This window comes from Bicyclus anynana, chromosome 24 (genome assembly GCF_947172395.1).
Source record: "Bicyclus anynana chromosome 24, ilBicAnyn1.1, whole genome shotgun sequence".
Taxonomy (NCBI): domain Eukaryota; kingdom Metazoa; phylum Arthropoda; class Insecta; order Lepidoptera; family Nymphalidae; genus Bicyclus; species Bicyclus anynana.
Genome location: NC_069106.1, coordinates 1,047,205 through 1,070,533, shown reverse-complemented (window position 1 = coordinate 1,070,533; position 23,329 = coordinate 1,047,205). Strand labels below are relative to the sequence as shown.

Genomic DNA, 23,329 nt, shown 5'->3' with positions numbered 1-23,329 from the left:
AACACATTTGCGAGGAAACACACTTTCTGAAAATGAATATGCATCTTTGCCTGTTTTCCATATGATGACATTTTGATACGCTTATCATTTTTGCACAAATAGCGAGCGTATTTTTTTAGGCAAATGCACTAAAAACAGCTAGTAATACGAATAAAGTAAATTAATATTTTTGTGTTTTTGTTACTTATAAATGGTTGTCATTTATTGTCAAAATTATTAAAATGAAAGAATTAAATATTTATTTATTATACTTTATCTCACAAAGTTAATTTTATTCATAAAACGTTAAGCAAATGTGTAAATAAATGAATTATTTTACGCGAATGAAGTCGCGGTTGAAAAAAAATATAGTCATAATCAAAATAAGATTTCAAGTTGGCCTCGCTCTGCATAAAAGTCACAATGATTTTAACTTTTACACGTAATATTTAACATTAACAAATATGGAGTCATCAAGTCCAGAGCATCTACCTACTGATATGGAAGTCCTGAAGAAAATGGAGGACGAGCATTTGCACTCACAAAGACAAGTAATCTAATCCCACTAATATCTCACTAATCCTACTAATATCCCACTAATAAATAGCCCAGGATCCGTGGAATATTCTTTACACTTGATTACTATCAAGTTAATTTTTAAGAGTAGAGAGGGTGTGAGAGAGTGAGAGAGAGTAGCTTCATCTCGATGAGACGATCAACTTTTTTTATTTACGACAATTCTTGATTCTGGTAGCTAACTGAGTTACCAGGAAATGAAAATTTCAGAGCTTCGGAACGACATAAAGTACCACGCAATTTGTAGGACATTGTGGATATGAAGTTGTATAACTAATTAAGCATCATTAAAAAAAAGCCGCTAGGTCCTGGCGGCTCGAGATCGTTGTGCTTGGAGGTCCATGCAAGAGGCCTATGTCCAGCAGTGGACGTCTATCGGTTAATAAGATAAAGAAAAAAAACAGCTGGTTACTATAGCTCTCGCCGACGACTCGAGCTTGCAATTTTCATCTTACCGCACTTATATCATAACTAGCTGACGCCGCGCGGTTTAACCCGCTTGATTCCCGTTCCCGTAGAAATACTGGGATAATATATAGCCTATAGCCTTCCTCGATAAATGGGCTATCTAACACTGAAAGAATTATTCAAATCGGACCAGTAGTTCCTGAGATTAGCGCGTTCAATCATACAAACAAACAAACTCTTCAGCTTTATAATATTAGTATAGATGTACTATAATAATACTTGTAGTCTCACAACATAATTAATATGTAAATGCAGGTCCGTCTGATACAGACGGACAGACAGCACCGCTCGCTGGGAGTACACCCGCAGTTCCGGCGCCAGGACCACCTGCTGCGAACCCTCAAGAAGGAGTACCTCAACCTTCACAAGGACCTCAAGGTTCCTACTGTCTTAACTTCAAGCCTTATTAGCTACTAGCTGACGCCGCGCGGTTTCACCTGCGTGGTTCCCGTTCCCGTAGGAATACGGAGATAATATATAGCCTTCCTCGATAAATGGGCTATCTAACACTGAAAGAATTTTTCAAATCGGACCAGTAGTTCCTGAGATTAGCGCGTTCAATCAAACAAATAAACAAACTCTTCAGCTTTATAATATTATTATAGACAATAAGGCCAGCCTTGTTTTTTCTTTACAAATTAGCCCTTAACTACAATCTCACCTGATGGTAAGTGATGATGCAATATAAAATGAAGGTCTAACTTGTTAGGAAGACGAAAATTTACACCCCATTCTACACGACATCCTACCGAAATGCTAAATCGCTTGGCGGTACGTTTTTGAAGGTAGGGGGTGGTAACTAGCCACGGCCAAAGCCTCCTACCAGCCAGACCTGGACCAATTAAGTAATCCTCAATCGACCTAGCCGGGGATCCAACCCAGAACCTCCGTCTTTTAAATCCACCGCGCATTCCATTGCGCCACTGAGGCCGTCAAATACTCAAATTCAAAAGGAGAGAGTAACTTACTTACTCTAAGTCAAGCGTGTGCAAAGAAGTTTTACTTCAAAAAACGAAAATTTAGTTTTTTGAGCCATATGTTCGAAAAAAATTTAATAAAAAAATATAACCGACTTCAAAAACTAAAAACGTACCTACTAAACTAAAAAGTGAAGAATAACATCATAATATTATTATGTTCTACCTGCTGATCAGTATGAAGGCGGTGCTAAGCCGGTGTTGTCTTAATTTAAGCCGTTTCTGACAGGACCACATGAAACAGCACTGTCTGCAAAATCTGAATATTACATGGCTTGTCCTTGGTCTTCATCAGCAGACCTCTAATGACAGTTTCAACCTATCTAGGTGGAAAGTTCTCATTAATACAAATGAATCAAGCCCAAACACAAGGTAACTGCTGTAAATTGTTAAGGAGTTCCCTCATCTGTATTATGGCTCCATCATCAGATCAATTCCAAACCTTCATAAAATTGTAGTGCTTAAAAGTACTAAATGGAAAAATTTACTAACATACTGGGCACCTATATAATTTTTGAAAGTTTTCCTCAATTTCTCCAAGATCCCATCATCAGATCTTGGCATGATGGCAATGGGACTAAATAGGAGGTAAGCCCTTTAAAACAAAAAAAGAATTTTTGAAATCGGTCCAGGAGTCTTCGAGTAATCGGTGTACATACATAAAAAAAACATTCCGGTCAAATTGAGAACCTCCTCATTTTTGAAGTCGGTTAGAAACAATACACATTCAGCAGTTTGGTAAAAAGAGTAAGATCACTCACAGACAACTAACTTAATCTGTATTTATATTGAACGCCTTCCTCCTAAAGACTTATTTGTATTCCAGATAGCGAGATCAGGAGCCCATAAGAAGAATGACAAGAGAATGAAGCAAGAATTGACAAGAGCTTTGCTATCACGCACTGAGCATGAAGAGGAACGCGAAGGTATACAATCAACCATTGTATTGTAACAAAGCTTAAAATAACTAGCCCTGTTACTAACAAGTTAGCTCGCTTCCATCTTAAATTGCATCACCACTTACCGTTAGTGAGATTGTAGTCAAGGGCTAACTTGTAAAGAATAAAATACTGAGTCTTGTCTTGTCTTTACAACATTATTATTTAATTTATCTTTTTCAGAAAACCTGACTCTCATGGAGCAATTAGATGAGCTGCTGCAAGAGAAGAAGAAAGAGTTGCTACTCATCAATGAGAAAGTCATCGCTAATAACGGAGAGGTGAAAAAGAATCTATAATATGGTTGTCAACCTTTTTCGTTTTATAAAATATTAAAAAAGTTCGTTTGTCCATAACTAATGAAAGGCAACTATAGAGTTTGGATGACGATGGCTTTGGAAGGAGTTATTTTCTTCAGAATAATATAAAAAAAAACAAGTCCTTAGTTGGCTTTATAGCAACACTTCGAAAAACACCGTTGAAGATTAAATTTATTTTAAACGAATTGTTGCTACGACGCTGTACCTATCTGTATCTTATTATAATTTTTATCTAACAATTTTAACGACTGACTATAAGGCCAGACCTCCCTTATAGAAAAGAGGATAATGGAGTTCATACCCATCATGCTACTCCAAGGAGGGTTGACGAGCTTAGGACGAGAATGTGTGCTTTTCCTGGAATCACTATAATATGTTAAAAATAATGGCCATGACTCTTTGAGAGAAGACTCGTGCTCAACAGTGAACCGGACATCGGTTGTTAACGTAACGGGGTGTCATGCTAACGGAGGCATTATCTACGGAATCAACGAGAACAAACGTTTAAATGTTAATGTTTCATAACCAGTTGGAGGTACGAAGAGCACTGAGCGACCACCGATTGTCCTCAGCTGAGAACAAGCTAGAGATAGCGATGTGGAGTTTCAACGAGGTCCAGTGCGAGAACAAGAAGGTCAGGCAAGAGATAGAGCACATGCTGAATGACAGGTAAGATTTTTTTTTTTCATGTTGAGTAAATGCCGTTTGGCTCCATGCGGCCAAACCGAGACAATACCGAGGGGTTTGGGCGAACGCAGGAGCATCGCCTGATGAGATTCGAAGGCTGAAATAAAGATAAAGGGCGGAACGACTCTGTAAAGACGTCTCCTATGAGACTCGGACCTTACTTACTCGGACTTAGAGGGCCATTCGGGAGGGGGTAACCGTGACCTGAGTGAATCAGTCCGGACGCCCCCAAGATCGCGTGTTAGAAAACCCACTTCCGGGTGACGTTAATATTATATAGATAGATATGTAGTTGCAGGCCTGAACCACTAGTTGGTTGGGATGGATGGCAGCTCTGTTGAAATAGTTTCGGGAGAACAGCTTCATGTAACTAGCTAATGAAGGTAAATCTAAGTCTTTATGGAGGTCGTGCATACAAACCACGGTGCGCCCGTGATTTGTCGTAGAAACCGGTTTTGCAAAATTTGGAGCGTTCAGTAATTGCGGCGTTAAAGAGTAACAAATATCCAAACATACAAACTTTCGCAAATATAATATTAGTGGGATATGGTGATAAAAGACCTCTTCCAGAGCATTGTTCAACCAATCGTGGAACAAAATGATGTCAGCCCTCAGCAAAGGCAAGAAGTTTCTAACGGATCTATTCGAGTCTTCTACCCTGGCGTACGACCAGAGAGATGAATGGTGTGCCAAGTTGAAGTCAGCCCAGGAGAAAGGGAAGGTCGATCAGATGGTGCAAATACAGGTGATTGTTATATTAAGTTTATAAATCCAGGTGATTATATTATTGGTCTAAGAATCTGTGATGACCAGAATTTCCTCATTTTCTAAAAGCTGAAAATTTGTCAGATCATGATTCTAAATAGCTAGTCATGACTATTAATGTAGTTATAAATATTTTTAATTTTAAGTGTACACTCTCTCTCTCTACTGAGCTTAGTCAACTCTAGTATTTTCTTCCTTCATATTCTTTTTTTTTTATTTATTGGATGCTAACATATGATCTTTATTTAGAGTTTTTAGAGAGAGATTAGAGTTTATCTTATATTTTAAATATCTTTCTGCATGGCAGCAGCAACAGCAACTCTTTGTTCTTTCCTTGCAGCAGCTCATCTAATTGCTCCATGAGAGTCAGGTTTTCTGAAAAAGATAAATAAATCATAATTTTGTTAATAAGACAAGACAATACTCACTATTTGTTTTTTTTATTTTTTACAAGTTAACCCTTGACTACAATCTAACTAATGATGAGTGATGATGCAATCTAAGATGGAAGCGGGCTAACTTGTTAGGAGGAGGATGAACATCCACACCCCTATCGGTTTCTACACGACATCGAATCGGAACGTTAAATCTTTCTGCATGGCAGCAGAAAGATATTTAAAATATAATATAAACTCGCAGTACAAAAGTCTAAAACTCCTACAACCTTCTTTTACAGCACTGCTGAATCCGGTAAATATGAAATTGAAATAAAATTGACCTAAGAAAAAATCACTTTTGATAGTTGGAAATTATGCCAATCAATAAATTAAACTTATATAAATATTTTCCTTCACGGAGATTATGACGGCAATTTAATTTGATAAGTTTACCTATTTCAGGAAATGAGAGACTTGCAAAAAGCTTTTGACCATGAAATGAAGCTCTACAATTTCCTAGCAAAGAAAGGTGTCATCAGAATCAACAAAGAGGAAGAGAAAAGAGCAGAAGACCAAAAGAAAAAAGAAGAGGAGGAGATCGAGAAGAATTTAAAAGCACACGATAAAATATTTAGCGACATTAACGTAATTATTGTTTCTAATAAATGTTATGTATAGGATAAACATACGTAGCCCAGTAGATATGACCTCTGCCTTCGATTCGGAGGGCGTAGGTTCGAATCCGCTCTGGGACATGCACATACAACCTTTCAGTTATGTGGATTGAAAGAAATTAAATATCTTTCTTTGAGTTTCAGAGAAATGAATATATTTATTTTGGAAGAAACTAAAAAATATAAAGTTAATTTGTAGGATTACACAGAAGAACACGACGTTGACAAAATAATAGAGCAATTCGAGCGAGTGGAACAAGAAAACTTTTCAATATACAAGCTATTGAATGAGTACTGTGCGGAAAACGAGGTCTTGAAGAGAGGTTTAGAAAAAATTAAACAGGATATTGGTAAGAAAAAATTTACTTTGAAAACAATGTTTTAAGGTAAACATTTGATGCTATTTTAAAAACTAGGCGTGGAATTTTTAGTGATATTGGAACCAGAAATCATTGGAGAAAACGCCACCATCTTTATCTTTATCTTTAGTGAAATGCTGGAAAGACTGTTTAGTTTTGTTTTTTAGTTATAAGGCTTAATCATCAGAGTTTGCTCAGTGTGACGTTTCCAGAAGACAGACGGGACTGGAACGAAATGGCGGAAGAGAACAGGCAGGAGAAATTGCAACAACTAAGAGACAAGTTGGAGAAGCAGAAGTTGGCAACAGAAGATAAGAGAACCCAACTTACTGAGAAATCGCTACTTATAGAAGACACGATGAAGAAAGTCACTGAACTATTTAAGTTAGTAGCTTGAACAGTTTACAATAGACTTAATCATCTTGGTTTTAATTTTGTTGGTTGGTTTTAGATTTGGATTTTGTTTGAGAATTTAATTATTTGAAATGAGATTTTCTTCCTTTTTTGGTAATGGGAATGGAAAAAATGGGAATAGGGATGATGACAGTTTTTAAATTGTATATAAATTAAGAGTATGCTAAAGTAAATATATAGTAAAGCAAATTTGTAAAAGGAACAGGGTATGTGCGATCATTACTTTCGGAGCTACAGGGATTTAAAGGGTCAGATTTGCGTCGAAGGCGCGGATCCCTGAAAAACGCCCCATACAAAATGGCACGAACTAATGACGTTGTAGGCAATGTAATGATCGTTAGATTTGTATGTGTGTTCAAACAAAATTACTAATACCTTTGTTATTTGTGCGTTTATGTTTATAGTTCATGTATTAAAAAATGTCACATTTAATTTAAGGAAGCTAAAAACTGTATGAATTTTCATCTAATTACGATAAAAGATTTTTAATAGATTTTGAAATTTTATAATCTCATTTATTTTGCAAATATCCAGACAATCTTTGGTTTTTATGTATAAATTAGTTAACGTTGACCCTATTTACACGAATGTATCATAAAAATCAATATATTCAAACCAAGTCATCATCCCCATTTTATGAAAAAAAACAAGTAAAAATTAAAAATGTGTAAACAAATCATAAAAATGTCATCAATTTATTTCGAACGACTACTTTCATGTCAGAGTTTTAAAAATTTTTGACAGTCTGTTTGGTAGTTCACAGCTAATCATCATCATCATTGTATCAGCCGATGGAGGTCCACTGCAAGGACATGAGCCTTTTGTAGGGACTTCCAAACATCACGATACTGAGCCTGCATCCGCATAGGGCCAGCGTGGTAGGCTATTGGCCTAACTCCTCTCATTCTGAGAAGTGACTCGAGCTCAGTAATGAGCCGAATATGGGTTGATAATGATGATGATGATGATGATTCCAACAGGAATAGGAACTACACAAGTGAAACCGCGGGGCGTCCGCTAGTAACTACAGACAGATTATCATACTAGTGCATATATACGATAACTACACAAGATCTCATTACCGCGTATCATCAATCATGTCGCAGCGCGACGCGACAGTCGCATGTACTATTAATAATAATAATGAACGTCAAGACAATAGTGCCGGGTCAGTGGACGGATATGTATTGTGTGGGCTAATGAATTAATATTATAAAAGTTTGTAAGCTGATGCTATGGGGTAACTTATGGAAATATACTAAATACTAGCGAGCGCCCGTCTTCGACGTCAGACTTCGTCCGCCCTTCATCAACCCATATACGGCTCACTGCTGAGCTCGAGTGTCCTCTCAGATTGAGAGGGGTTAGGCCAATAGTCCACCACGCAGGCCCAATGCGGATTGGCAGACTTCACACACGCAGGGAATTAAGAAAATTCTCTGGCATGTAGGTCCTCACGATGTTTTTCCTTCACCGTTTGAGAGACGTGATATTTAATATCGTCAGCCCTAAGACCTCTTTAATCCAGCCCTTACAGTAGTATCGCTGTAAAAATGGATCAACTTCTCCCGTTTTCCCAACATTTCTCTTCACTGCTCGGCTCCTCTTGATCGTAGCGTGATGAAAAGTATACTATAACCTGCCCAGTAGTATGAATAATTGAACCAAGTTTCGTTAAAATCCGTCGAGTAGTTTTTGTTTCTATAACGAACATAAAGACAAACAGACGAAAATTTTACTGATTGCATTTTTGGCGTCAGTATCGATCACTAATCACCCCCTGATAGTTAATTTGGAAATATATTTCATGTACAGAATTGACCTCTACAGATAGTAAGATGTTAAAGCCGACCCTCAATTGTACATTAAATCTATTATAGGTAGACAGTTTTCAGAGAATATAGAAAATTAGTAACTCCTGGCCAAACTATCATTAACGTTAGTTAATAATGGTTAATAATAATTTGCCCAAGAGATTTTTAAGCAACCTACTCGTAATATATTTAAACGTACTAAATTCGATTAACACCTTTCACCCAATAAACAGATGGGTGAAGTGCGTTTCTAATACGGGTCTTCAACCATGGGCTATCTTTTAATTCTAACAATAGATATTCGTATACTATGTCACAGTGTAATCTAATTCCCAATAATGCAACGCAAGCGGTATCTAAACCAACATCGTGAGATACGACCCGCATGACGCGAGGCTCTGATTAGTTAATCTTTCGCTTGCCGCATCGATCTTAACTTATAATTAGCCGTATGCCCGTATAGACACGGATTTGCATTTAACTAGATACCGAACTGTTCATTCAATACCCAAATGTCAACTCTCAAGCGCCAATTGCTACATTGATTCTCTAGATTTTGTACTATTATCGTTTTTGGATCGAATTAAGATCGATTCATCATCATTAACAATCCATTTTTGTCTAACTATAGAGCACGAGTCTCCTCTTATTTTAAGAGTGGTTGGGCTAGTCCATACACTGCTAATAGTCCACCACACTGACAGACTTCGCAAACGTAGAGAATCAAGAAAATTCTCAGGCATGCAGGTTTCCTTACGATGTTTTTCCTTCACCGTTTGAAATACGTGATATTTAATTTCTTAAAATGCACACAACTGAGAAGTTAGAGGTGCATGCCCCGGACCGGATTCAAACCTACGCCTTCCGAATCGAAGTCATTAAATCATGACATAACTTTATGTTATGACATGAGTTAATGACGTTTCAAAAGTGCTTGTAATTAAATCAAATTTTGATTTTTTAATTTTTAATTACAAGAAATAAAAGTGATATTTGATTTTAAGATGTTTGAAAAGTGATATTTGACGTGTCTCAAACGGTGAAGGAAAAACATCGTGAGGAAACCTGAGAATTTTCTTAATTCTCTACGTATGTGAATTCTGCCTATCCTTATTGGGCCAGCGTGTTGGACTAAGGCCTAACCCCTCTCTTTCTGAAAGGAAACTCGTGCTCAACAGTGAGCCGAATTGGGTTGTTAATGACGACCTTAGTGATACTGATATCCACGTTAGGACAAGAAAAGATCTGGTTGGATCAATTGGTGGATGATAATCAGCCATGCAATCTGGCTAGTTATCATCCAGGTAGCATCGTACCGGAACGCTAAATAGAACGGCTTCGGTCAGTTATTCGTGAGTATTTGCTGGTATGTTTGTATCGAATATCGACAATCGATGCAATTTCCATTAAACGGGATTAGCGAGACAATGCCATGGTAATGGGATGCTTTCATAATGTAATGAATCGGGCCTTCACGGAATATGCGATATATACAATTGTCTAGTATATATGTATGTTTGTTTCATCCTATCCCACTTCCTACTAATATTATAAACGCGAAAGTTTGTATGGATGTTTAGATGTTTGTTACTCTTTAACGCCGATACTACTGAAGCGATTTGGCTGAAATTTGGAATGGAAATAGATTTTACTCTGGATTTTACACTGAACACATAGGCTACTTTTTATCCAGAAAATATCCTTGGTTTCCCGAGATTTGCGAAAATTTTTGATTTTGATGATGTTTTGTAACTCTTTCACGCCTCGAGTACTGAACCGAATTAGCCGAAATTTGGTATTGAGGTATATAGCCTGGATTAACACATAAGCTACTTTTTATCCCGGAATAATCCGTGGTTCCCGAGGGATTTGTGAAAAACTAAATTCCACGCGGACGAAGTTGCGGGCGTCCGCTAGTACGAGTATATAGACGAGACTTAAGTGCTACGTTTTTAAGTTTGTTTACTTTTTAGAATTCCTCAAAAGCAAAAAAAACGGGACCCTTATAAGATCACTCTTGTCTGTCTGCCCCTATATTTTGAGAATGCGTCGATGTATTAAGATGAAATTTAAACCGTATACTCAGGTGTACGGTCCCACGAAGTTCTGAAAAAATCAGATTTTTACGTTTACGTGAAAAAAAAATACGGTTTTACCAAAAAACGCATATTTCGTCACACTCAAAGAAATCAGCCTCTGGAGGTTCTTTTCGTTGTCTTTCTTTGATACTTGCCAAGTAACATCGATATAAAGAACAACATAATATGTTGCGTCTTATATCCTTGTTATAAATGCACACAAGCGCATGAAAAAATCTCAAAAGCGGTTTTTTATACCTTGGGGGGAAAAAGACTCGTTAAACAGGGGGTCTGAAATTGGGGATAATGGTCCGGTTTATTGGAAGTCTGTTTGCTTGCCTTTTAATGTAGTGTTGTTTTAATAAGGTCTACAGACAAACGTTTGACAGTAGACCAAAACGAAGGTCTGACGTTCACAAGCTCTTACTCCATTATATAACTTCAAGGTGTTGCCGAGTCCACTTATAGGAGGCGAACTGCATAACTAATATTAAAACTTATATCCTGAAAACACACACACACACACACACACAATCGTGCGAAACAAGCTATTATAATAATTTTCTATTATAAAAAATCAGAGGTAGTTTTGCTACTCCTAAAAGAAAGTTCCAAACTCGCACTAATTTATGATAATTTAGAAAGTGAAGTAAACGATTTTTATTTATTTATTTAAAAAAAATTGCTAAAAAATAAAAAAATGTTTTCATATAATTTAATTTAAATAATTCCAACTATCCATGTAACACACGCCTTTATCTTTCCTTGCGTTTTAAAATCGTAAAACTTGGCTACGTCATAATTATAAGGATGCGTTTAGGGGTACATTTTAAGATCTATTTACAAAAATATATATATTTACCCCGAAAATATTAATTTTAGAACACGTCATGTTCCTTAAACATTTTTATAATTAATTTTCAGTAAAGAATATAACCCCAGGGTTATGGGAACTCCCCAGCACCCTGTATATTTCCCTGACTATAGTTTTCTCGGAAGAAACCAATCTTGTAAAGTGTAAGAAATTTAGTGTATTTAGAAAGGCAAGCTGTTCCCGGTAATTGGCTCGCAGTAATGGATCGGCGGCAGGTACCGCGTGCGATCCATTTTTAACTCACCAACGGAATTTAGATGGATCACAGTATGAGTGCTTTAGAAACCTTAGAAACCTTAACTTTAAACGTGTTATTATTCTACACAGATCTATACTAATATTATAAAGCTGAAGAGTTTGTTTGGTTGAACGCGCTAATCTCAGAAACTACTGATCCGATTTGAAAAGTTCTTTCAGTATTAGATAGCCCATTTATCGAGGAAGATATATTATCCACATATTCCTACGGGAACGCGAACCACGCGGATGAAACTGCGTGGCGTCAGCTAGTTAAGAATATTAGGCAGATGGAGCGCACGCAACACGACAGTATCGTAGCCGCTCCAAATACAAAATTCAAAACGAATACATTTTCGAGTCAGTACGACACGAAGCGTGGCATCAGTAACTTTCAATATTATTCAAGAAAAATGGCGTCTCATGTTTTTAAATATTTTAAAAACTGTACACAAAAATGAAAGAAATAAGATGGACTATTTTTTATTGCTAATTATTGATTATTAAATTAATTTACGTAATTGTTGTTAGTGTTAAATTTTGAAATACAAATTATAAAAAAGTTTGCATATACGGATATCAAGGAGACTCGTGACGTATGTTCACCACGCTGCTTGTAAAGACTCATGTATTATATTTACTGTGTGTTATTCTACCTATTTATTTTTTCTTAATTTCTTAATAAAGAATATTAGTTATATCTTTTAGATTTTAAATATGACCAATGTTCCCATTTGCTTCCAACTAGTCGGGTAAGACTGTATTAGGAGTGTGTACGACAATAGACCAACAGGACGGGGATCGAACCACCACCCCTCGGCGATGAGTCCGACAGCTCTTACCGTTGAGCTATTGAGGCTCCTACGATACTTACCTATAAAACAAGTGTATTAATAACTAACTGACGCCCCGCGATTTCACTCGCGTAGTTCCCGTTCCCGTGAGAATACAGAGATAAAATATTATCTCAACTTCGTGCGATGTAGCATGGTGTGGGACAATTCGTTACACTTTTGACGCATTTGTAAAGCTGGATCAGTATATAAATAATGAAATTAGCTTATTTTCACTATTGGCCGTAATTATTTTGTCTAAGATTCTAATGGAGTTTCTAGTGACAAATCCAAGATTTTTAGTACATTTTTTATTTCTGTATCATTCTGAATGTTTTCAAAAAGCTCTACTTCGGACTTTTCCTGTAATAACTAAAAAATATACATTGTCCTCAGTTTATTGGACTGTTCTCTGGAGCCCTACCAAAACCTGCTGGGAGACAAACAGCCGTCTCTCCACCATGTCAACCTGACCTTCAGGCTCATCACTGAGAAAATACAGGAGTTGGTGCAGATCACATATTATTGCGTGAGTTATTTATATTCTTATTTACACTTCTTTTTTTTTCAGAAAAAAATTCTCGGAACGCTCTACGGAAGTGATAATTTAAAGTATTGCTTGAATCTAATTTAATTGGATTCTTATTAATTGAATAATTATTTACATTCTTGTTAATTCAATAATTAATTAGTTTCTTGTGAATTTAATAATATAATTAATTATTAAATATACTTATTGAAATTCAATAATTTATTGATCTCATTTAAATTTAATAATTAATTAGAATCTTATTTAAGAATCTCCTCAATCTTCCATTCTCAAATGGAGGGTTGAGGAGATTGCATTACCGGCAAAGACGTACCATCAAGCGATTTAGCGATTCGGTACGATGTCGTGTAGAAACAGTAAGGTGTATGGATTTTCATCCTCCTCTGAACAAGATAGCCTTCATCTTCCATCTTATACTGCATCATCACTTACCATCAGATGAGATTGTAGTCAAGGGCTAACTTGTAAAGAATAAAAAAAAACAATCAGAAAACAAATATCGTTACGTATCTTCGTGAGATCTCTAATATAGTCGGTTATGGTGTTCAGGAGCGCCATGTACAACGGAAGGACAAGAGCAGCTCTCGTCTGAAGAAGTACACAGTGAGGGTGCAGCCCCCGGAGCCCTGGAGCGCCACGCCCATCACAGTGCTGGTCCCCGCCGAACCTTGCCCAGCGTTAGTATCATCATCTCGATGCATTAGCCTCGATTGATCACCACACTAGAAGGATAATTAATTGGTGATGCAGTTAAAATTACCGTCCCAATGTCGTTTGTGTCTGGTTTTTTACCAGATATAATTTGGACAGTGTGCTAAGGAACTCCGATATCTTGTTTCTGCTTCAGATTTCTAGCACAGAACAGCGAAACACCTTAATGTGGCATTACAAAATCGTTAATATCCATACAACTCGCACCAAGCGTTTCACTTCAATGTTTCATTCGAACTTCTTAAATGTGGAACGACTTACCGGTGTCCGTGTTTCCTGTCATCTACAATCTAAGCAAGATTCTCAAGATCATCTACCTTCAAAGCAAGATTATATGTATAGACACTTTCTAGGCAAGCGCATCCCACTATAGACCTCATCATTGCTTTCCATCAGACATTATTGTAGTTAAGCGTAAGTCAATCATCATCAGCCTATTTTAAAGGTGCAACACAGAGCTAGGCCTTCCTATATTATCATTAACACCTGATAGTGGCAGTCTCACCATAAGCCTGCAAATATGCCGTACAGGAGCAGTGTGCTATGTCTAAGCTCCATATCCCGTCTCCTATATGGAAGGAGGAGTGACTATAATTTGCAGTTAAAAATTATGATTTTCCAGTTGCATCGAAGCCCGCTGGCTGTCACGAGTGAGTGACACTCCGGAGACGCCGTTCACTCGCGCGATGAGTGAGGCGGCTCGCCTGCAGCTGGAGGAGGAGCCGGCCTTCGAGAGGAGTGACAGGATCCACGCGCTCGCTGAGTGCCGCGCGCCGCAAAGCCGACTGATACTGGCTAAGCGATACATGCCCTACTGAAGCGCAGACTATGCCTTGTTAAGCTGTTTGGAACTCACCAATAGATATTTATTTAATACATTAACATATACCAAAATTTGATTGTATTTCTTGAACAATAACTGTCAAAGTCCGGCTCGAAGGACCAGATATCAACGTCTCGTGTCAATATGAGATCTGGCTTCAAAATTAAAAGTAGACTTTAAACTGTATAATAGTATTACGTACTTTATTTGCTAGAAGTTACAATTAAGAAGCGACGATATCATTTGGTGGTCGGTTGGGCAGTGAGATGACATCTCACATGATCGCAACTGGAGGAAAAAACAACCTTCGACAGTGACAAGATCCACGCGGTCAGATGTCTTCTAACTGTTAACTACCATCCTACCCAGTTTCATTTTTGTACGTTATTTCGTGGTGTTTCCTTTGTGACCTTTCACTTTTATTAACCCCCGACGCAAAAAGAAGGTTGATGAGTCTGTCTGTCTGTCTGTCTGTCATTCTGTGAGTCAGTCTGTCTGTGGCATCATAGCTTCCGAACGAATAAAGCGATTTCAATTTGGTTTTTTTTTTTATTAAAGGTGAATTACGTGTCAAGGGTTCATAAAGATGTTTGATGAAAATCGGTTGAGCCGTCCAAAAGTTCTGGGGGGTGAAAGTGGGAAAGAATAACCGAAAGTCTGCAAATATACTCGAGTGGGGTCTCAAATGATAGTGTGCTGAATATTCCCTATTGATGATGTAATCGAGAGTGTTATTGATTGATTGATTTCATGACCTTCGGGGATTTTCAAAATTTTTAAATTTTATGATGTACTTAGGTATTTTGATAAGAATCTGTAATATCCCAGTTGCATGGAAGATGAGGATTTTACTAAAAATTTTGTATATGAAAAAAAATTCAATGTTAGCCTTTCCTTATTGAACATAATACGGCATGATCCAAAGCCTCAAAGAAAATTATTGACCTTTTAAAATAACTATCAAAAAAGCAACACTAATATCTTAGTCTCATCATCTTATAACCTTTCAGTGTAAAAAGATCAACGTGGAAATCATTGAAGAAAATTCGAACGTAGAGCGGCAAGGAGGTGGGAAGGCGCGTTTTTCTTTTGTTTTCCCCAGTTTTCCTCACCGGAAGTACGTCACGAGGTCCCCGCCGGAATTCCTCGCGACACTTTTCTCCCTTTTGCAGACGCCTGCGGAAAAATCTAGACTTTGTAATATTGCACTTACAAGTAGGAATAAAATAGGTGAAAAATATTTATAAGTTAGACTGTTTTGTGAAATACGGCTAATACCTGAAATGCGCCTATGTCTAGCTTTATCCGGTTAGAACTAGATGTAGCCAGGGCTACATAACTTGATGCCCTAATCAATTTTCTCTTTAGGCCCCCTATCCATGTGTTGTAGGTACCGCAGGTAGAGTATGCATTTGCTGTTCCTCCTGCTTTCATCCCATGATAGGGGGGTCGTCACAACATGATTTTTTTGTTCATCTATATTCTATTACAAGCGGACGCCCGCGACTTCGTCCGCCCTTGTACCTCTTTAATCCAGTGCATACAGTAGTATCGCAGAAAAATGGAGTAACTTCTCCCGTTTTCCCAACATTTCCCTTCACTGCTCTGCTCCTATTGATCGTAGCGTGTTGAAAAGTATACTATAACCTGCCCAGGAGTATGAAGAATAATAATTGTACCAGGTTTCGTTAAAATCCGTCGAGTACTTTTGTTTTTATAATGAACATACAGACAGACAAAAAATTACTGATTGCGTTTTCGGCATCTGTATCGATCACTAATCACTTCCTGATAGTTATTTTGGAAACATAACATACATTTCATGTACAGAATTGACCTCTCTACAGATTTACTATAAGTATAGATTAAGAGGTAAAAGTTAGAGATTCAAGTTTGTGTTGATAGGGAGAAATCTCATCTAAGCCGATTTTGAAAATGAACGGGAACAGTCGGTCAAGCAAATATAGCTGGCGCTGATGACAATTGCGTTTTTACGAACATCCGTACAACGGAATTCTTTAAAACATTAAATTACCCTCCCACAATGGAGCGACGGACGGACGGAAGCTCGCGAATAGTTAAAAACTCCGAAAGGACCAATCTCAACTTTGATTCAATTTTAAATTAAACTTGGATGCCGACGGTTCTTCTAATAAAATTAAGTGTAAACTTTCTTTACATTCTTTTTTTAATGGTTTAAGAGTTGTTGATTTAAAAAAATCTTTTTAACAAAAAAATTGAGCCGACTTCAATATCACAAATTATCATATATCAAAATATCATAAACTAAAAAGCGAAAAATAACATCGTATGCGCTACCTTCTGATCACTTTGAAGGCGGTGCAAAGCTATTGACGTATTAATTAAAGCCGTTTCTGAAAGAAAGAACTGTCGTTAAATCCTTAAATTTTAGTTAATGATTTAATCGGCTTTAGTGAATTATTTTTTATTTGTTATTATCTATTATTTATTTCTAATTACAATTACGAGTAAATAACAGATGAGGGTATATATTTCTAATAACGGATACACCAGTATGTTTGGTTAACTTAAACTCTCGTCTTAAGTATGAAGCGTAATTTTATGATGTAGGTATTATATTTATCAGGATATTACTTATGAAAAATTATTCGTTCCTCCTATTCGCAAGAACTTTGTAAAAACTTTTCGAAAAATACCATTAACAATATTTATTTAAATTTGTATATTGCAAATTATAATACTGTATGATTTTTTAAAAAGAGCAACTGTTGAGTTTTTTTTTTTTTAATTTTGATTTTTGATTTGAAGAAAATCCCCACCCCTTTCTACACAACATCGTACCGGAACGCTAAATCACTTTCTTTGCTACGATACGTCTTTGCCCGTAGGATGGTAGCTAGCCACAGCCGAAGACTCCTATCAGCTAGACGTTGACCAATTAGGAAAACATCAATCGATCCAGCCGGGAAACGAACCCAGGACCAAATCCACCGCGCATCGCTGTTCCACGAAGGTCGTCAAAAAGGGCCTCTGGTGGACTGCAGAATCCAGATTCTGGTGAACTTTACTCTTTTAACAAAGAAAAACATGTTCTTTCGCTCTGAAGGTACCAGGCATGCATAACTTACGAGGCAGAGGAACAAAACTTGATACTTGTATTCGTCAGTTTTAATTAAAAACTTCCCGGTTTTAGTGTAATACCTGTTCTTTTCCCCGGATGTCTAATTAGTGTCAAACTGTGGCAACTTAGGAGACCAGACGGAGGTAAGTTTTAATAAAATTTTAATGACTAAGTACTTTGAAAGTGCTATGCTGCGGTGCGGACCCCCTAAAGTTTGCAAGTTAGGTAAAGACGTTATATAAAAATAGTTTAAATATTTAATACCGAGAATAGTGAATACTTATGAGAAGTCTAAGACCAATTATTGTATAGGACCTGCCTCGTTAGACGTTACTTTTCTGTCAAAGTATATGATCAACGATCTAATGCGATTATAAAAACTGTCTGTATAGAATCGATGTTAAATAGTTGTAATCGTGTTCGTCGGTTAAAGAGCTGCGTAAAAATACCTTTTTGTGTAATTGAATTGTGTAAAAAACGGGCAAAATCTTCTAGTTTCGTATGAGATATACACCAAATCTAAGCTCGTTTTCCTCAGAAAATGACAGACAATTTTGTTTGTGACTATGAGTGCGATACAGGTCCTTCCATAATTGGTCTTAGGAGTTAAGTACATAAAATTAAGTTTAATTGTTAAACGCTGCGCTGTGAAGTAGAGAAAATAAAGGGCTATTTATTTAGTATTTATTATCGCTAGCAGACGCCCACGAGTGAAATCAATCTATACCTTTTTACCCCTTATTTCACCCCCTTCTGTTTATATTTTTGCATGTTTTATATGGCAACCCCGCATCAGAAAGCATTGTGATGATCGACCACTAGGTAGACCGAACCGAGGACATCAAGCGGGTTGCAGGGAGCCGCTGGATGCTGGCGGCACGAGACCTTTGTGTTTGGAAGTCTATACAAGAGGCCTATGTCCAGCAGTGGACGTCCATCGGCTGATAATGATGATGATGATGATGAATGAATGAATAAATTTCTAAATATGTACAGAAACCTCTTTGGTTCAGTGGTTAGCCTATGTGGCTTCAGATTCAGATTCACGTGGTCTTGGGTTTGAGACCTGTGTCGGGTTATGCAGAGCTTTTCTTTCTGGAAAATAAGAAAGATCTGGCTACCACCATTTCGGCTGGTGGAAGGCTTCGGCTTCAATTTTTCACCCCAGAGTGTGATCAAGATCTTCGCGTTCATTCTTACTTTACACTCAAAACAGGAGTGGCGCCATAATTGGATCTCGCTCCATTTTAAAATTTACTTCGGGCCGGCGCTGTGTGTAAGTGTGAATGAAGTGGAACAAACATACTTACACACTAAGTATGTTTGTTCCTTTTTTACGCTGCGGCCACTGAAGCGATTTTGCTGAAATTTGGAATGGAAATAGAAAATCTATTTCCATTCCAAAAATGTAACTAAATAAAAATCAATAAATAAAATTAAAACCCAAGTTTTTGAGTTATACCAAGATGGCGCCCTTAAAGAAACTATGAGAGACAGCATATGTCAAATCGATTACTGCATTGAAAACGTCATCAATCCGCCATTATTACCCTTAATAGTGTTGCATTTCTTCGGAGATACTGAATATTATTTCGAAAGAATTAATGTAAATTCGTAGATTTTTATAATCAAAAATAGTTAAAAAAAAAATATTTTCTTTTATTTCTGCTAGGGTACAATGACTGGACCTGGGCTCCATACAATTTTGTTTCTCCTTTCAGCCAACTTTGGATTAACACATAGGCTTTTCATCCCTGAAAACTGGTGGCGTCCGCTAGTGAAGAATAAAAAAGAACCACAGATACTCATTAACAGTCTTGATTTTTTTTAAATTAATTCATCAGATTTCCGATAGAGACCGCTTACACCGCGGACGGTAAATGCAAACGAGTAGTGGTCACCGCAACCACACGAGCAATTAGCAGTGGTCGTGTTTGTCGGAATATGATTCACAATAATTGCGTCGCCATTACTGCGTGTAGAGCGTGTGTTTTTGGTAATGTGGGTAATGTTATACATGTAGATAGATGTACATGTAGATAGATGTACATGTAGATAGATTTGTGGTTTTTTAACAGATTTAAAAAAGGATGTTCTATATTATATCTGAAAAAAGGATGTCCTATATTATATAAGAGCCGTGATAGCCCAGTGGATATGACCTTTGCCTCCGATTCCGGAGGGTGTGGGTTCGAATCCATTATCATTTTCAATTTAGCCCTTGACTACAATATCTCCTGTTGGTAAGTGATGATGTAATATAAGATGGAAGTGGGCTAACTTGTTAGGGTAGGATGAAAATCCATACCTTTCGGTTTCTATAAACGTATAAATGCATATAAAATTTCTTTGTATAAACGTTAAACAAAGCTAGTTTACCACCCTACCGACAAAGACGTAGCGTCAAGTGATTTAGCGTAGCGACTAAGCGTAGCGATTTAGCGTAGCGTACGATGTCGTGTCGTGTGGATTTTTCATCCTACTCCTATCAAGTTGACCCGCGTCCATCTTATATTGCATTATCACTTACCATCAGGTGAGATCATAGTCAAGGGCTAACTTATGCTAACAACTGAACCAAAGAGGCAATTAGAATGTGACTAAGTGCTATTACATTCCACTAACATACTAAGTTATTATGTTAGTAAGTTAGCGTATCTCTTAAACGAGTAAGTATTACTAACCTACTAATAGCATAATAAAAATACCGACCGAATTGAGAACCTCCTCCTTTTTGAAGTCGGTTAAAAATAAACTTAATATTGTTACTGTTGTTAAAAATTATGTAAAACTTATGTAAGGATTAATAAAGGCTTTGAATTGAATGAGAGTGTCCGGCCTTTTCACCCTAATGTCCGGCCAAACTGACTAGTCTGTCCGGCTATTAGTCTTAGCAACCTGGCCACTCTACTTATACAGCAGTCCCCGAGGCTACGTACTATTATAAAGATGCATTTAAACTAATTTGAATTGTGAATGGAACGGGATATACTCGTACCTTCAGCTGGTGCTGACGCTACATACATTGCGATGCGAGGCGATAGCCACCACCGTACCTTTAGCAGTTGGGCCGCATGCATCCAGTTACAGGCTTGATGTCATCGGTCCACCTAGTCGACCAACATACCATACGTGGTCGCCATTCCAGCACCTTGGGACCTAGCAGTTAAATTAGACTTACCTAACTGGGTTAACTAACTTATTACTGGCTTAATTTACGAGTATTTGCTATATTGTTACAAATTCCTCGAGTGTTATTAACATTAATTATTTATGTTTTTGTGGAGATGAGCTATTGTTGGTATAAATAAGAGGGAATTTGATGACTTGAGCTCAGTTGATTGTTAGGCAACGTGGATACCGTCACGCTGCCAATTGCGTTAGTGATTTTGTGCAATAATGTTTTGTGTTGTAGTTATTGATCATAAATTGTTAAGTGTGGGCATTTGTTTAGTGTGGGCATGGAGAACATTCCGGGCAGGGAAGGTGAAAAAAAGAAAAAAAAGTTTATTCAGAACACACATCCTACAAAGGAATATTTGAAAAAACAATAATTAAAATTTATTGCAATTAGCATGATGTGATCCTAAAAGGGTCTCCAGTCAGGTGAGTGTTTATGCATTATACAGGTATCTCTTAAACCTACCCCCAAGGTCACAAGTCCTGGAACCTACTCGATGTGTTTCCTCTACTACAAAATGATGGTACAATCACTGTCGCTGCTTCCCGTCAGGTCCACAATATCTTATAGCAAGCGCAGTAGAACCGTATCCTTACCACACACTAGCAGGCGGCGTTAACTAGAACTCCCAGCCTGCGACTGATTTAAATAATCTTCATGAACTCGCGAGAATTAGTGCGCCATCTCTACTCGGTTACACGCTCTATGGACGCTTTTGTTGATACTAACCCGTTGGATAAACGTAGGCGTCGGATTTCTAGTTTTACGGTAGATAAAATCCGTGCGACGCGGATCTCTGGACGCGCTTGTTTGACTTCTTATATTAAGAATATTACAATCCGTTTGATACGATGTGATGTGTGGATCAGTGGACGTCTACCATAATACAACCCCTCTTGCGTAAATTGTTTTTGTTTCATCAGAGAAGTCCTGCGTTGGATTTCCAATTCAGGTCAGTTTAGTATTTTACATTTTATTCATTGGCTCAAGTAAGGTGTGGTCAGCACAAACCAAGCACCCTACCGACAAAGGCGTACCGCCAAGCGATTACGCGTTCCGGTACGATGTCGTGTAGAAACCGAAAGGGGTGTGGATTTTTATCCTCCTCCTAACAAGTTAGCCCCTCTTAGATTGCATCATCACCTACCATTAGGTGAGATTGTAGTCAAGGGCTAACTTGTAAAGAACTAATTTGTCATTGAATAAAAATATACTACTACAGCTCGTGCGATTTAACTTGACACCTTTCTCGAAGCCAGTCAAGTCAAGTTAATGCGCACGAGTTATACTAATTTACTCATAACATAAGGTGACTAGTCAACAAATAAAAATAAACTAAAAACAAAGGAGCCATGGAGACTCCGTAAGCTTCAAGTTTTTTAATCTCACTTCAAGAAAACACTTGCAAAGTGTAGCACTCATTGCGCGAGAACTTCAAGTTCAAAGTCTGAACAACTTCAACAAAGTTTGGAGTTTCGTCAAATCTGTCGCTACTTGTGCGAGGACGTATTCAACAAATAAATTACAGACTTGTTTATTCGCTTTTCGGCACGATTGTTTCAAGTACTTTTGATATTTATTTTGACACTAATTTTTGTGATTTAAATCTCGCTCTGTAAAGCTACTGTTACACATGATCATTTCAAGCACGAAAGCATGCTAATATTGAGCAGTTGCTACTTATTAGCATGTGTATCGCAACATTGCTATTAATGAGCATGCTTATTTCGAGCTTGCTCAAGAATCAACAGTCGTGCGATTTATGAGCATGCTCAGTTTTCAACAGGTTTGCTTATTGAGTATGCTAGTCGATCAGCATTGCTATTCTGTATTCTCTTCACCTTCATCTCTCCCTGTCTAACACGATAGTATAGACAGAGAGCGATAGATACAAATTAGCATGTGTAATTGGAATGTTTACTTTGAGCATGCTTATTCAGGAGCATACTTAAAAATATCTTGATCATTGCTAGCAAATGTAAACTGATATTGAGCATGCTCGTATGGAGCATACTTAACAGCACGTTTTAGCATGCATGCATGCATTTTAGAGCATGTGTAACAATACCTTAAGAATCTATATATCTTTATTCCTTACTAGCGCACGTCAACGACTCCGTTAGCGAAATATCTTTGACTTTTAGATGGACTTAATAATTCATCTATCTAACTTTTTCCAAGTTATTAATTAATTGACATGAAGAATTAATCTATACTAATATTAAAAAGTTGAAGAGTTTGTTTGTTTGATTGAACGCGCTAATCTCAGGAACTACTGGTCCGATTTGAAAAATTATTTCAGTGTTAGATAGTCCATTTATCGAGTTCCCGTATTCTTACGGGAACGGGAACCACGCGGGTAAAACGTCGCGGCGTCAGCTAGTTAATTAGTAAAAGGGACTATTTGAAGGTACGAGTAGTATTTTCAATACGTCAATTGCGAGTGACTACTCCATGACTTCCATGTTATATTCTAGGCCCAACGCTGCGCCTATATAAGATTTTTTTTCTTTACATATTCGAACAAAGTATTCCGTCGAGTCGCCTCAAGTTAAACTTTTTTAATCTTCATTCTGAGAGCACCTTCGAAG

General features: G+C 37.4%; 1 protein-coding gene across 1 annotated transcript; it reads left to right on the top strand.

The window, feature by feature from the left end:
• Nucleotides 1-443: 443 nt before the first annotated feature.
• Nucleotides 444-14,482, top strand: LOC112050293 (coiled-coil domain-containing protein 63-like). The gene is made up of 12 exons (XM_024088525.2): nucleotides 444-530; nucleotides 1,279-1,401; nucleotides 2,827-2,926; nucleotides 3,122-3,219; nucleotides 3,788-3,927; nucleotides 4,516-4,690; nucleotides 5,550-5,732; nucleotides 5,961-6,111; nucleotides 6,333-6,504; nucleotides 12,767-12,899; nucleotides 13,470-13,597; nucleotides 14,254-14,482. The coding sequence occupies exons 1-12, from the start codon at nucleotides 444-446 to the stop codon at nucleotides 14,447-14,449; spliced, it is 1,686 nt and encodes a 561-aa protein (XP_023944293.2). The 3' UTR covers nucleotides 14,450-14,482.
• Nucleotides 14,483-23,329: the final 8,847 nt, after the last annotated feature.

Excerpts from the sequence above, each read along its gene's own strand:
- LOC112050293 (XM_024088525.2), top strand. The coding sequence starts at position 444 with ATGGAGTCATCAAGTCCAGAGCATCTACCTACTGATATGGAAGTCCTG. Across the intron at positions 5,733-5,960 it reads AAATATTTAGCGACATTAAC|GATTACACAGAAGAACACGA; the intron begins GTAATTATTGTT and ends GTTAATTTGTAG. Across the intron at positions 12,900-13,469 it reads TGCAGATCACATATTATTGC|GAGCGCCATGTACAACGGAA; the intron begins GTGAGTTATTTA and ends TATGGTGTTCAG.